General features: G+C 50.7%; 1 protein-coding gene across 4 annotated transcripts in view; it reads right to left on the bottom strand.

The window, feature by feature from the left end:
- BPIFB1 (BPI fold containing family B member 1) overlaps positions 1 to 13,963 on the bottom strand; it is a 37,129-nt gene that overhangs the window by 12,551 nt on the left and 10,615 nt on the right. Inside the window, exons 1-6 of one of the 4 annotated variants that reach the window (XM_090286239.1) lie at positions 13,853 to 13,887; positions 5,432 to 5,572; positions 2,776 to 2,917; positions 2,040 to 2,147; positions 979 to 1,128; positions 140 to 221 (exon numbers count right to left, since the gene is read on the bottom strand). In XM_090286239.1, the coding sequence (XP_090142365.1) occupies positions 140 to 221; positions 979 to 1,128; positions 2,040 to 2,147; positions 2,776 to 2,917; positions 5,432 to 5,546 (597 nt within the window). In that variant the 5' untranslated portion in view covers positions 5,547 to 5,572; positions 13,853 to 13,887. Of the gene's footprint in view, positions 1 to 139; positions 222 to 978; positions 1,129 to 2,039; positions 2,148 to 2,775; positions 2,918 to 5,431; positions 5,594 to 8,158; positions 8,241 to 13,852; positions 13,888 to 13,963 lie in introns of those variants that run through there. The other 3 variants (XM_090286236.1, XM_090286237.1, XM_090286240.1) reach the window with 3 other exon arrangements.

Below are 13,963 nucleotides of genomic sequence, written 5' to 3'. Positions count from 1 at the left end.
ATCCACTGCTGAAAGAATGATCCAGACCAGAGGTTCCCACCCAAGGAGACACAGGTCCCTCAGCACCAGCTTGTAGTTCCACTCGAGCCCCACAGAGGGAGCAATCTTTACAACTCAGTGACGTCCTGATTCCACTCACCTGGCTTTTCACCAGTTTGGGCAGGGCTGGCACCAGGAGTTTCATGACGTTGTTGGCTAAGGGGTTGACCAGGAAGGAGAGCCTTCCGGAGAGGAGAAAAGGGAGAGAGATTAGGAATGGTCAGAGATGATCATTTCTCCCTTGTTTTACAGGAAGGGAGACTGAGTCCAGGGTAGAGAGGAACTCGCCCAAGGACACACAGCCTATTAGACAGGGCTGGGAGTAGACACTGAGCCAGGTGTTCTCAGGGAGCAGAGACTGGGGACTGCCACAGAAATTTGCCCTGGACACTGGTATGATGGTAGTTGGCATGTCCCCCCATACACCTGCTAAAGGGAAGTGGAGGGAGGCTCCATGATTTTGAGCCCCGCTGTGTGCCACATACTCTGCTGAGTGCTTACTTACAGCTGTGGCCTGAGCTAATCCTCTCACTGCAGCTTGGAAGGGGAGGCACAGGGAGGCGACTTGCTCGGCATCACCCAGATAGTAAATGAAGAGATGCATTTGCCTGACTCCAAAGCATGTTTTACCCCTGGCTCCACCCTAGCCTATCTGGGGTTGTTTGAGGGGCCCTAGAAAGGTGACTTCTCTCCACCTTTAAAAGCTTGCTTCACTGCCTGGCATGATGCCTGAAATCCCACCATGACGGCCTCTACCCTTGATTTCTTGGAGTTTCTTTGGCATCACAGATTCCCTGAAAGGAGCCCCAGATTGAGTCAGGAAGGTTGGTCTCTTTCTTTCTCTGGGGGTCAGCGTTCTCCATCTGTAAAGTGGCAAAACCCCCACCTGGCTTTCCTCCCAGGCATGGCGAGAGCCCAGTGCGAGGTAGCCACACTCACTTCTGCAGCAGGCTGAAGCGCAGGCTCCCTTGGTTGTTGGAGCAACTGCTGAGGACAAGGTGGGTCTGGTTTGTGTTGAGGGTCTCCACTCGGATGGTGGCTTGGGCCTCTGTCTCCATGTGTATCTCCACAATGGTCTTGACCAGGGGCCTGGGAGTGAAAGTGTCCAACGCAGTGAGCATCGTCAGAGCTCTAGGCTGGAGCAAACCCACTGTCCCTCTCTGTCTTCTGGCCATCTCACCTCCTTTTCAAGCCCCTTTGCTGGGTTCTCCTCATTTCATTTTATTTCACCCTAGCATGTCCCAGCCTCTGTATATTTTATTCCTTTCCTGGTTCAAATCCTCAGTATATGCTGACAGCTTCCAAATGTATACACAATTCCTTACTCAGGTGTCTTATAGCATCTCAAATTGAGCATGTACAAAATTGAACTGTGGATCCTTCCCAAACCTGCTCCTCTTACGATCTTCTCTGTCATGGTAGCTGGCCACTCCATTCTGCCAATTGCACAGGCAAAAACCTTGGAGTCAACCTTGACGCTTCAATCTCTCTCCCTCTCTTCCCGCACCTTCATTATTCAGGAAATCCCGTTGTCTCTACTCTCTCCAAAACATATCCAGAATCTTGCCAACTTCCTGCCCCCCAAACTCTTATTCAAGCTATTATTGTCTCCCTCTGAAATTTTTAGTACTTTCTGAGTGGTCTCCATATACAGCAACCAGAGGGATTCTTTAAAAAAATGTTAAACATGTCATGTTTCTCCCTTAGTTAGAACCCTCCATGGCTCCCATCTCACTCGGTAAAAGCCAAGTCCTCGCCTTGGTCCAGAAGGCCCTCTATGACCTGGCCTTGGCTGCCTGTTGGCCTCACCTCCCATGATTCTCCTCTCCTCCCCTCTCTTTGCCATTCTTTGGACAAAGCAAGTGTACTCTTGCCTCAGAGCCTGCACACTTGCTCTTTCCTCTGCTTAGGACTGTTTTCCAGATGCCTGCATAGAGGAAAAAGGGGAATGTGCGGATGAACCTGTCAGGCCTGATGTGCCTGGCCCAGGGGATACTCACGTGTTGAATCCGGCCACCATGTCCAGTGGGATCTTGACTATTAGCTCCTGGTTGTAAGCAGAGGGTTCCACCTGCACCTGGGGGATGTTGGCTGAGGTGACTTTCAGCCTGGATGGGATGCAGGAGAGATGAGATTCAAACTTGTTTCCCTCCATCGTTCCCATCTCCCCTGTTGCCCAGCCAGCAGCTGGACCCAAGCCCTGTCCGCTGACTCTTCCCCTGTGTGGTCTTGCTACACCCCTCCCTGCCAACCCCTGCTCCTGCTCACAACACTCCCACGGCTCCCCTCTTACTTAAGAGCTGAATCCCAGCTCCTTGGCCCAACTTCGAAAACCCTCTGTGACCTCATCTTCACCTTGGAGTTTGAACAGCCATCTGACTGACTGTCACCCCTCTACACCTTTGCCCAGCCTGGGCCCTCTGCCTAGAACACCATTTTTGTCTTGTCTCCTGGTGAGCATGGAGTCAATGGCTCCCCTGTCACTGAGACTGAGAAGTGTCACCTTATCTCTTCACCCTCTCACCCCAGGTGGCCTTCCTCTGGAGCTGTCCTATTAGGGCTCCTATGTGACTCTTCTATGGTTATTAGCTCCTCTGGGAGCTTTTGAGGAAGGGACTTCATTTGTTCTACTCTTTGTGGTCAGGCACAGGGCTGACACCAACTGACACTTGTTGACTGATCAACTGAGTGTGCAAAGTATGTCCTGGGCAGAACCGTGGGTCCTGCTCCACTTACCAGATAATGAGGTTCAGGACAGAGTTCACCAGGCTGCCTAATATGGGGATGCCCCCGGCCGGCTTCTCCCGCAAGGCGCTGAGCAGAGGCAGCTGCTGCAGGATGTTGGTAGCATTACGCTCCTTCAGCTCCTGGGTCAGTTCTGGATATAGATTCTAGGGATTAGAGTCCAGCAGGAGGGGCAAGAAGGATGGCTGGGTGGGGGTTCTACGCTGGGAGGGAGCATAATTCAGGACACAAGGCAATGGTTCCATCCTGACCATCTCCACCGTGTAGATGCGGCCTTGAGGATGATGGCCCAGATGGGTCATCTTCACATGAAGACTGAGGCTGCAGCACTGGTGGACCACTCACATCCCTGAGTGTCACCAGCCTCTGCATCCCTCCGACCAGCTCGCAGCAAACACTTTTGAAGCCAAGAGGCAGGGGACTCATAAGGCCCTGTTTGGGGCTGTTTTGCTGCCCAAAACGCACTTGTAAACAATTCTCTGGCATCCACATCCTATGGGCCTGTTGTCCAAAGAGTATCAAGTGCTAAGCAGAGAAAGGAGGAGGCAAGATCAAGGGTGTGTGAGCCAGGAGCCCTGAGTCTTGGTCCCTGCTGGACTCTCCCTGGTGGCCAGAGCCACTTGGCTTGTGTGCCCAGCCGGTCCGAAGTGCTGGAGAGCTGCTGCTCGGGAAACAGCCTTCGTCCAATGACTGATGGGAATTGATGTGTAAACAAACACCCCAGCGCCCTCAGCCCTCGGGCAGGATGACTCAGGCACGTGTGCCCCACTGTGTTCCAGAGTCCCTGTGCACTATTGCCTCTGGGTAACAAACCCCCCTCTTGCCTGCTCTGCGATAATGAAGGTGGGCCCATAAATAGTCCTCCTTTGCCAGCTGGGGCAATGTTAAGCTCATCAGTAGAGGCTCTGATGGTGATGGAGGAAGACAGGGATCCTATCATCAGGCTCCTGTGGTCTCATTATCTAGAGCTGCGAGTCCAGGAGCAGTTCTTCCGGCAGCTCGTGAGTACTGGTGGGCACCCCAGCTTCTGTCCAGGAAGTTCCCTGGAGAAGGATTCCCAGGGAGCCAACAGCAAGCCCATTCCTTGGGGGCAGCTTCCCAGAAAATTCCATTGGCTCCCCTCTGGCAGGTCTCTGCCCACTGGCTCAGCCTGCCAACTATGGACCAGTTCTGACCCCGGACAACTCAGCAGATTTCCCACCATCTGCTGGACTTCAACCACACTCCTCCCATGAGGTCTAGGGAGGGTTCTCCGCCTCCAAGTTTATTCATTCCTTGAATTAGCCTCTCCCCCATCCCCAATCCTCTTTGGAGTTCTTTTTATTTTCTTTCTTAGCCAATTCCCCAATGACTCCAGTCCCCTGCTCATAATTATTTATACAAACTCGTGTGTTGGGCTTCTGCTGTGGTTTCTGCCTCCTGACGGGCCCTAACTGACCTGGTTGCCCAGTAGGACTGAGCTCCAGCTCTCAGTCGGAGCTGGCCTACCTTTACCTGCCTTGCTTCGCACTCTCCTGCTGGTGTTTCTTTTTTTTTCTTTTTTCTGCGATCACCTCTAAAACCCAACACTTGCCAACAACCCTTTAACTCAGATTCTGCTGTGGGGGCACCTACACCATGGTTGCTCATCTCTGAGCTCCTCCGGCTGACATTTCAGGTGCTTGTGATCCACAGTATGGGCCCAGAGCACCTCTGCCTGCTCCCACAGCACCCGGAACCCTCTGCTCTCTGTCCCTGCTTGGGGGATCCCTCCTCTGGCTACAGCGCCTGTGTGGCCCTGCAGGGCCTGGCCCCACCCCTGCCTATCCAGCCCCAGCCCAGCTTCACTGCATGCAGAGGGCTGGTGTCTAAGTGCTTTAGATGGACTCCCAGAGTCAACTGATTATCTTCCTCTCAGGGGACAACACTTCGGAGCAGTGTTTTGTAACCAGGGCGATTCTGGCCCCTAAGAGACAGAATGTCTAGAGACATTTTTGGTTGTTTCAGCTGGGCTGAGGATGCTGCTGAACACCCTAGAATGTGCAGGACAGACCTCTATAATAAAGAGTTATTTGGCACACAAAATCAGAAATGCCAGGGTGGGCAAACTTGGCCACAGAGTTCATAAAGTTCTTGTTACTTCCTGTCCTATTGGACAGTCCCAACAACCTGGTGAGGCAGGCCCTCCTGGTTGTTCCCAGAGGAGGAAACCAAGGCTCACGGAATTTTCCAGGCCACAGAGCTAGAGGGCGACAAAGCTGTGCCTGAGACCCAGGCTGCCAGATTTCCAGCCCAGGGCCTTTGCTCTGGGGACTGGTTGCACAGACTCTAACTCCGAGGAGGCGCTCTGCCAGTTGGGGTTTTAGACAAGGGCAGTAGGAGCAACAGTTTCATCACACTCAGTGCGACACACTGTTGGCGGCGGGACCTCAGAGTAGTGGGTTTTGGGAATCATGGAATTTAAGAAGGGTTTCTTGGAAATCATGGACTCCTGGGATCATAGACACTCTCAACCTTTATGACTCACCCACTTGAATCTCGCCTACACCTGGGGTCCCAGCCATGTCTTTCACACCACCAGTGAGGGGGAGCCCCCTCCCTCCTTTGGAGAGCTGCTCCACCTGCCTCATTGCTTTATGGTGCTGCGGCCTGCGTGGCCAAGACTTACTTTCAGCGATGACTTCTGGGCCAAGGGTGAGAACTGCAGGAGGGCTGAGGGTGGCACCGACCAAGGTGGCTGCCAGCAAACCACAGAGGAGGGTGAAGGTCCTTGAGCTGGCCATATTCCTGGGGTTCAGAGCCTCAGAACCTGGGGCGAGCACAAAGGGTCCTGTTAGCCAGGCAGAGAAGCCAAGGGCAGGAGAAACTGTTTAGTGAAGTGATTAAGAGAGCGGGCTCTGGAGCCTGACTGTTTGGGTCTGTGTCCTGCCTCTGCTGCCAGGTGCTAGTTGTATGGCCTAGACAAGCAACCGCTCTCTGCCTCAGTTTTCTCATCTGGCAGATGGGTATAATGAAATGAACTAGTGCCCTACTTCATAGCCTTTGGCACTTAAAGCACTCAATGGCCCAGCCTCAGCCAACTTCACCTCCTATTTATTCCCTTCCTGCTCTATAAAGTCCTGTCATTCCAAGCTGCTTGAAAGTCCCAGAATATACCCTGTTCCCTCTCATCTTAGTGCCTTTGCCCTTGCTCTTCCTTCTTCTTGTAATAATTCTCTCCTTCCTTATCTACCTGCTGAACTCCTATTCATCCTTTAAAACTTTGATCACTTATCCCTTGCCTCTGTAAAGCTTTCTTTCTCTTGCAGCCAGAGACCCTGGGCTACACTTGGGGATATATCACTCTGGGGCTGATGTGTGTCCAGGACAGGAAGTTTGGAGGCAGGAAGGACATGAGAATTCAAGTAGGACTCAAAGTGGCAGCAAAGGTGTTTTTGCTTAAACTGCAATTCTAAAGGGCCTGAGGCAGGAATAGGTGGTTGCTTGGAGCCAGGGAGAGAAAGGCAGAGAGGGAGAAGGGGAAGCCTGTGGGTGTCTCCTGAGAGAAGAGCCGGGGGTATCCTGGCCCTTTGGTTCCTCAGTCCCTTCCATGGGGTGGAGCAACAGCACCTGTAACTTGGTTCTGAGCTCTTACACTTTGGTTCAGCCTCCAAGCCCCCATGGAAGCTTCTGCCTCCTGTGGACTGTCCTGCTTAGCAGGAAGGAAGATGCTGACCCAGAGACCTGAGCCCTTTCTTGGCTCAGCATGTGGGTTTCTTGTTGCCAAAGACAAACACCGCATCTGGGTGGCACATGTCTTCTGTGACCTGGAATAGTGAGAACTCTTAGAGACACTTGGAATAATGATCCTACATCTGCCTCCCTGACCAAGCCATGAGCTCTGGGAGGGAGCGTTGGTTCTAACTGCTCCCCGCTGTGTCCCTAGCACCCAGCATAGTGCCTGGCACACAGTGGATGTTTAATACATAAATGGGCCCTGGCTGGTGTGGCTCAGTGGATTGAGTGCCAGCCTGCAAACCAAAGGATTGCCGGTTTGATTCCCAGTCAGGGCACATGCCTGGGTTGTGGGCCATGTCCCTGGTTGGGGGCATGCGAGAGGCAACCACACATTGATGTTTCTTTCCCTCTCTTTCCTCCTCCTTTCCCCTCACTCTAAAAATAAGTAAATAAAAAAAATCTTTAAAAAAATAAACAGATGGTTGCTCAATGAATCAATGACCTCTGGAAACTCTGGAAGAACAGGGAATCTGAGTCTGCTAAACCGAAAAAATCTAGGTCCTAGGGACCCCTGTCAAGTTATAGGACCCCCCCATCCCTGTGTGCCAGGAGGCCTAATGGTGAAGGAGAAATACCATGGGCCTCAAAGCCAGGCAGACCTGAGCTGGAAGACTGCCTGTATCACTTGCTGTGTGATCTTGGGAAAGGGACTTACCCTCTCTGAGCCTTAGTTTTCTTACTTATGAAATAAATAATAATAATAATACTTACATCACAGGGTTGTTGGGAGGATTAAATGAGACAATTCATCTGTGACCCGACATGCTACAAGAGCTCAGTGTATGTTAGCTGCTATGATTATGACAATTATTATACCTAATATTGAGGTCAGAAAGAATTACCTTGCAGTCAAAGCCAGAAAACAGAGACGACGCCCTGCACCCTGCTCTTTTGTCCAGGAAGGCCCCCATCCCCACTCTATGATCTTTTCCTTTCAAGCATCTTAGCCCTGTTTTCCCTCCATTATCTTCACACATCTCGGTCCTCTGATCAGAGACACTTGGGGAACCAAGAGAATGGTAGCATCTGTTCCTGTGGATAAGTGTCTCCTCCCCAAATCCCAGCACCCTACACACACACACCACTTCGTATCTCACCTCCTGGCCTTTGCTTATACTGCTCCTTTCTTGTGGGATTGCCTTTCTCTCCTCCTTTGTTCAAGCAACTTCTACTCAGTTTCTTAACTGACATGTCACCTCTTCCAGGAAGCCTTCCCCTGCTCTCCATCACCATGTCCCTGGGCTTTCCTTGAGCACAGCATATACTGCACTGGCCCATATTAGGAGATCCTGAGGGCCAGGACTATCTGATGCTTCTTGTCCCCAGAATCATCCCAGCATAGGGCCAAGCACAGAGCAATTGGTGTGCGCAGAATGGGTTTATGTCATTGAGATAAAGCCAGGGAAAAACTCAGCTATTCTTGTTCCTCATACTGCTCTTTGATCTTCTTGGTAAGGGAGCTGGGCACCTCTCCACCCCCTCAGAGGATCCTAGTTGACTGAAAGACCTTACCTCAGGGCCAAGTCTCCCTCCTGCTTCTGACCTGACCCCAACAGGTGTCTCCAACTCAGAACCCTTCTGGTGCCCTAGGCTTTCAGTCCCTTCCCTACACTTTTACCTGGTCGTGTCGGAGTCCTCAGCTTACTCTTCACCTGGGCAGTGGGTCTGAAAGTCTAGCCTTATATTCTGCATACCCTGGGCTGGGCAGTTACCCTTTGCCTTTGAGCCAAGGCCTCCAACTGGGCCAAGGTCTCCAAGGAAAATATTTGTGACTTCTGTTGAACCACATCCTTGCTGGGAGGCAGCCTCAGGACTCCAGCTTCCTGAGGTTTGGAGAAAGGAGGTCTTGGGCTATCATGAAGGGTGGGTGGGGTGCCGGGGCATATGGCAGGCAGGCAACTGGACCAGGCGCATTGTCGCTATGTTTGTAAATGCGTCGAAGGCCTCGATCTCCTGAAGGTGAGGCCTCCGGGGAGGAACCTGCACGTCCCTTGGGCACATCTCCAGAGAGGCAAACGCCCCGTCCTGGGCTTCCCAGCTGGCCATGCCCACTGCCCATGGACAATGCCTCTCTGTAGGAGGCCTGAGCCCAGTGCCAGGGTCTGGACCTGCATCAGCTCCTGCTTCCTGCCTCTTAGCTCCGCACATTCGCTGGGGTCAGCAAGCATGACTGTGTCTCTATAGGCTTGGCATGCTTTGGAATCCATGGGTTGCCATGGCCCAGCTGTCAATATTGCTCAGCTCCCCTCAGACTGCAGAGGGCCTTTCTATCCTAGCCTCACCCCTTTCCAGTTCCCAGACCTTTAATTGTGCTGTGTCCTCTTCCTGAATGCCTTGTCCACCCCCTGATGACCCCATCTTGCCCTGTGTGTGCAGCAGAGCAGGGGAAGTCTCTGGAGTTTGACAGATGTGGCTCAATTTCTGCTTGGGCTGGTCAGCTCTGTGGCTGTGGGAAGATTGCTTCTTCGCTCTGAGCCCCTTTTTCCTCAATTGTAAAATGGAACTGTTTTGAAAGTCACATAAGACGATGGGGAATGCTTGAAACCTCAGAGAATTTAGTAAATGGTACTATTACTGTTGAAAAAATATCACTGACTTTCATGGCCCAATTGAAAAGGCAGAATCTGCATAAAGTGGCCTGACCTCTGTCTCACTTAGACCTGCTATACTTTTGCCCCTCTGAGAGCCCCCGAAGTACTAAGTACTTACTCTCTTGGGGCTTGGATTCCCCTTTGCCTTAAGAGATGTCCGTTTTATCCATCCATCCATCCATCCATCTATCCAGCCAGCCAGCCATTATTCATTTATTCACTTATTCATCCCAGTCTCCTCTTCAGTTTTCCTCTTTCCACCCCTATTCTCCCCTATCAGAACCCAATTTCCACCCAACAACCTGAGTTAATTTTAAAAAAATATTACTCAGACCTTGTCACTCCCCTGCTTATTAAAGTTCTCTGCAGCTCTTGCATGAAATGCCAAGCTCTGGGAGGCGCAGCACCGTTGGCTACTGTTCATCTCTCAGTCCTCACCTGTCACCCCTTCCCCCTCTCTCCTCTCCTTCCTACCTCAGGGTCTTTGCACATGCTGAGCCTTTTCCCAGGAGTGCTCTTTTCCAGCTCTTCCCCTGGCTGGCTCCTTTTCATTCACCAAGCTTCAGCTTCAGTGTTCCTTCCTCAGAAAGGCTTTTCCTGGCCACTCTGTCTGAAGTAGAGCTCTTTTTTCTCACCGCCCACTGATGGATATCCTCACCAGGCCTTTCTGAAATCTGAAAACTCAGTGCCCTCTGAGGCACCACAATTCCACGGATGCTGTATACCAAGGACAGGGGCCAGACCACAGTGGAAGCAGGTGGCCAGGAACTGGCTGCATAGCTCTTGTGTCCTCGTGTCGGGGCTCCTGATCCAGACTGAGGTGATAAAAGGGTCAAGAGGGCAAAGGATACAGCTGTTGTCCCTCCTTTCACTCTCCCAGTGAGGAGAGCAGGGGTATTTGCCCCTAATACGGGCCTGGGGGTAGGGCTTTCCAGGGATGAGTTAGGGGCTTGAGGGTCCCTGGAGTTGGAACATGAAATACACTGGATTCTCTTTCTTGCCTGAGACAAACAGGCTGATTAGCCTAAGTTATGGTGGGGAGAGCGGCTTCTGTGAGTGGAAAATTATGGCTTTTTGCTCCCTTTGGATGGGGTCAAAGCTTATGTATGCATTTTACAAGGGCTTGGTGTGGACCCTGTAGGATAGAGATTTAGTCTAGGGCTGGTTTAAGTCCTTACCACTATCATCCCTGGGTAGGTGAGGAAAGGGTGCCAGAGAACCAGGGGCTGGGGCTTGGGCTGAGGCTGGGGCTGCCCTGCAGGGTGGTCATCTGAAGAAGCTCCGTCCTTATCTGGGGTTACAGCCTGAGAGACCTGGTAGGGAGGTTTGAAAATACCCCTAATGAAGATACCCACTGGACTGAGCTTTAAACATTTTTGGCTCCCCAGAGAGCAGGGAGCCATCCATCAATCAGGGAGAAACTTCTTCTGCCCTTTCCTTCCTGCCAGAGATAGAGGAAAAGGTGTGTGTGTGTGTGTGTGTGTGTGTGTGTGTGTGTGTGTGTGTGAGAGATACTCCTTTCCTCTGTCTTTCTACCAAGCTGGTCCACAGAAGCCTCATTCAGGGGAGGAGGGAGAGAGTTTGATGTTCTGTTGAATCTGGACAGTGACACAGCAAGACAGCCGAGTGGAATAGACCATCTCTAGTCTACAGATCATAATAGTGAGGCCTAAATCAGAGAAAATAGAGGTGTTATCACTCCAATTTTCTAGATAAGGAAGGTTCTCAGACAAGGGAAGTGCCCTGTCCAAGTCCCCACAGCCATAAAGTGTGGAGCCAGGACTTGGACCCAGTTCTGGCTGACTCTGAAGCCTGTGCTCTGCCCCTCTGTCCTAGCCCACTCCATTCCCCCAAGCTGGAACAAGGGGCATCATCTTCTAGGAAGTCTGTGCTTCTGTAGAAAACTGGAACTGGTTTCTGAGGACACAGCAGGATTGGACAGGAGGAAATCAGGAGGTCACTGATTCAGAAGGCAAGAAGGAAGCCACCTTGAGGAATTCACTTGAGTGGCCTCAAGTTCACAATATAAAAGGCTCTCTGTTGGCACCAAAGATGCCACCAGAATGGCAGAAACACTTCACCTCTTATTGGCTGGTACTGGTTGTTGGAAGTCCTCAAGGTCTGAATTCAGCAGAGGAGTGTGATGATTGATTAGCAATATCTGTCATGAGCAGAATAGATACTACATCCTTGCTGCAGCCACCTGCCTCCTTGTTGAAGCTTTACATTCCCTTGCAAGATAGCAAAGAGATAACAGAGTGGGGAGGAAATCTCTAGACAGCATAACGTTTGCTAATGCCTTTGGACAAGACTTTTTATCTCTGGGCCTCAGTCTTCCCAACTATTAGATAAGGATGTTGGGCTCCTTGATGCTGTGGTCAGGTTGGCTTGGACAACATTGGCTTATATCAGAGGGAGCTGGGTAAATATGCAGTGAGGAATGGCCTGTTTCGGGGACAAATTTGTTCTTAGGAAGGCTCCTATGCATTGAAGTGTCCCAGGGTCTGTATAGTGTCTGTGTGAGGGAGTTGCCCAATGGTGTGGGCATGATGAGCTGTTAGGCTGCTAATTGCAGCATTATGTATAATGGCCCTAAAGTGGGATCAGCTTAAATGTCCAGCAACAGGGGATTTATTAAATAAATTGTGGGCCACCAGGCAGCTAGCTGTCCCACCACAATATAGAGAAATGTATTGAGGGCTCTTAGCAAAGGAAAAAAAGAAATGAGTTCTTCTATTTTTTATTAACATTTTGTTACCTTAGGAAAAATACTGGCAGAAAACGAACCAAAATGATAACAATGCTTATTTCTTGGTGATGTCATCACAGGTGACTCTTACCGTCTTCTTTGTATTTTCAAAATTAAACAAAAAATTTACACTGAATGCCTTTTTTGATCAGCAAACAACCCCATGAAAAAGCTTGAAAATGAGTAAATATAAGTCAGGCAGAGGACAAAGGAGGGGAGGAAGCCTCATTCCTCTCCCAGGGTTGACCCATAGACCCAGGATTCCAGGGAAACACAGCGATGATGTGGCTGACAGCTGCAACAAAAGCCCGGTCACACCGGTCCCGGAACCACAGGGCAAGAAAGACCGAAACCAGAACTGAAAACTCATGGCCATAATCCCTCTTTTGTGGAAAAGGAATAGATAAGCTTTAAGGCAAACAAACCCTGGCTAAGCCAGACTCCTAGGTTGGGTCATGATCAGGGTCAATGCAGACAGAGGACTAAGCACTGTGATTCCGGTCAGCTGAGCAGCACGTGGTCAGGTGGAGGTTGGTGAGTGTTGGTAAGCACCCTAGGAAAGGGAAACCCAGACGGAGTGATGCGTGCTCCCCATCCTCTTTGGTAACTCAGGACTGTGGGACGGACAGATGCATCACTTGGTTGGTCAACTAATTGTATTACACACTGTGTGTGGACCCAGTTCTGGGTGCCATGGACAAAGCAGCGAGCAAAGAACCCCGCCGTGTCCTCCCAGGGTGCGCATTCTCTTGGGGAGACAAAGAGTGAGCCAGAAATGGACAAAGAATTATAAAAACACAGAGCTCAGTTGTCTAAGTTGTGGGGACGGAGAACAAAAATAAAGGACACGTATGGAAGGCTGGCGCTCTACCATCAGAGCGTCATGAGGGTTGAAGTGGCTTTAGCTTCAACCGGATGCTCTCTCCCAACATCATACACACACACACACACACCACACACACACACACACACATGCCCTGTGTAAATCTCTCCTTGTTTGACTTTTACATTTCACATGTTTGACTTTGGGGACACAACTTCGGGGGTGAATTATGTTTAAAGGGAAGGGCTGCCTGAATACAGAGTAGGAATGGTCCTACCATTTCCAAGCGCTTACTACCTGCCAGGCTGAGCCTCCAGCCCATAGATTCACTGCTATTAGTTCCATTGTACAGATAAGGAAATGGAGATGCAGAAAGGCTGGATGACCTGCTTAAGGTCACACAGCCACTGGGACAAGGGGCCAGGTTTTGAACTCTGGTCCATCTGACTCCAAAACTTGTGCTCTTAATCTTTCATTCATCGTCTCCCAAACACCTGTTGTCTGTGTACCGCCTTCCCCTGCGGGCCACATCTGCCCAGGATTACTCCTGACTCGATGTACATTTTGGTAAATGGAATCACATTTAAAACTTAAATACACTTGATTTTCTGTTTCTAACAGAAAGTTGTATAGCCCTAGGTCAGCACTGTTTCATCCTCATTTCGTGGGTGAGATTTCGATGAGCCCCCTTCAGAGAGGCAAAAAACTTTTTTTTTCCAGGTTTATTTTATTTTTACTCGAGAGAGAGAGGAGAAGGGGGATAGAGACAGAGCCCACAAACTGGGCATGTTCCCTGACTGGAAATTGAACTGGTGACCTTTCGGTTATGGGACACCGCTCCAACCGAGCCACGCTGGCCAGAGCCAAAATACTTTTTCTAGAGTTACAGTGAAAACAAACAGAAATGTGCTGTTGCGCTTTGGCCATGTTGCCTGCTCTGGGCACCTGGAGAGAATAGCCGGTGGTTGGAGAGGGGTTGAAGACACGCTAGCATCCTGCTGAGACTTATATCAGAAGGATTGAGGAAGAGTAGGAAGGCCACTCACTTTCTCCCACTGAGGAAAACTCTGCACCAGGCTACCCATCATGCATCAAGAAATGCTTCAGAGCTCCGTCTAAGTGTGCGGAGCCAGATTACGGATCTCTTACCTTGTGTGCAGCTGTGCCCACTGGCAGTGAACGATCTGAAACCGGAATGAAGAGTGCCCTTCAAACTCTTTGCACCTTTTCCGGACGCACAAACTTCCTGGGCTGCAAATG

Source organism: Furipterus horrens, unplaced genomic scaffold (assembly GCF_987537825.1).
Source record: "Furipterus horrens unplaced genomic scaffold, mFurHor1.1.pri manual_scaffold_8, whole genome shotgun sequence".
NCBI lineage: Eukaryota > Metazoa > Chordata > Mammalia > Chiroptera > Furipteridae > Furipterus > Furipterus horrens.
Note: the sequence above shows the minus strand (reverse complement) of the source record. Positions and strands in the feature narration are given on the sequence as shown.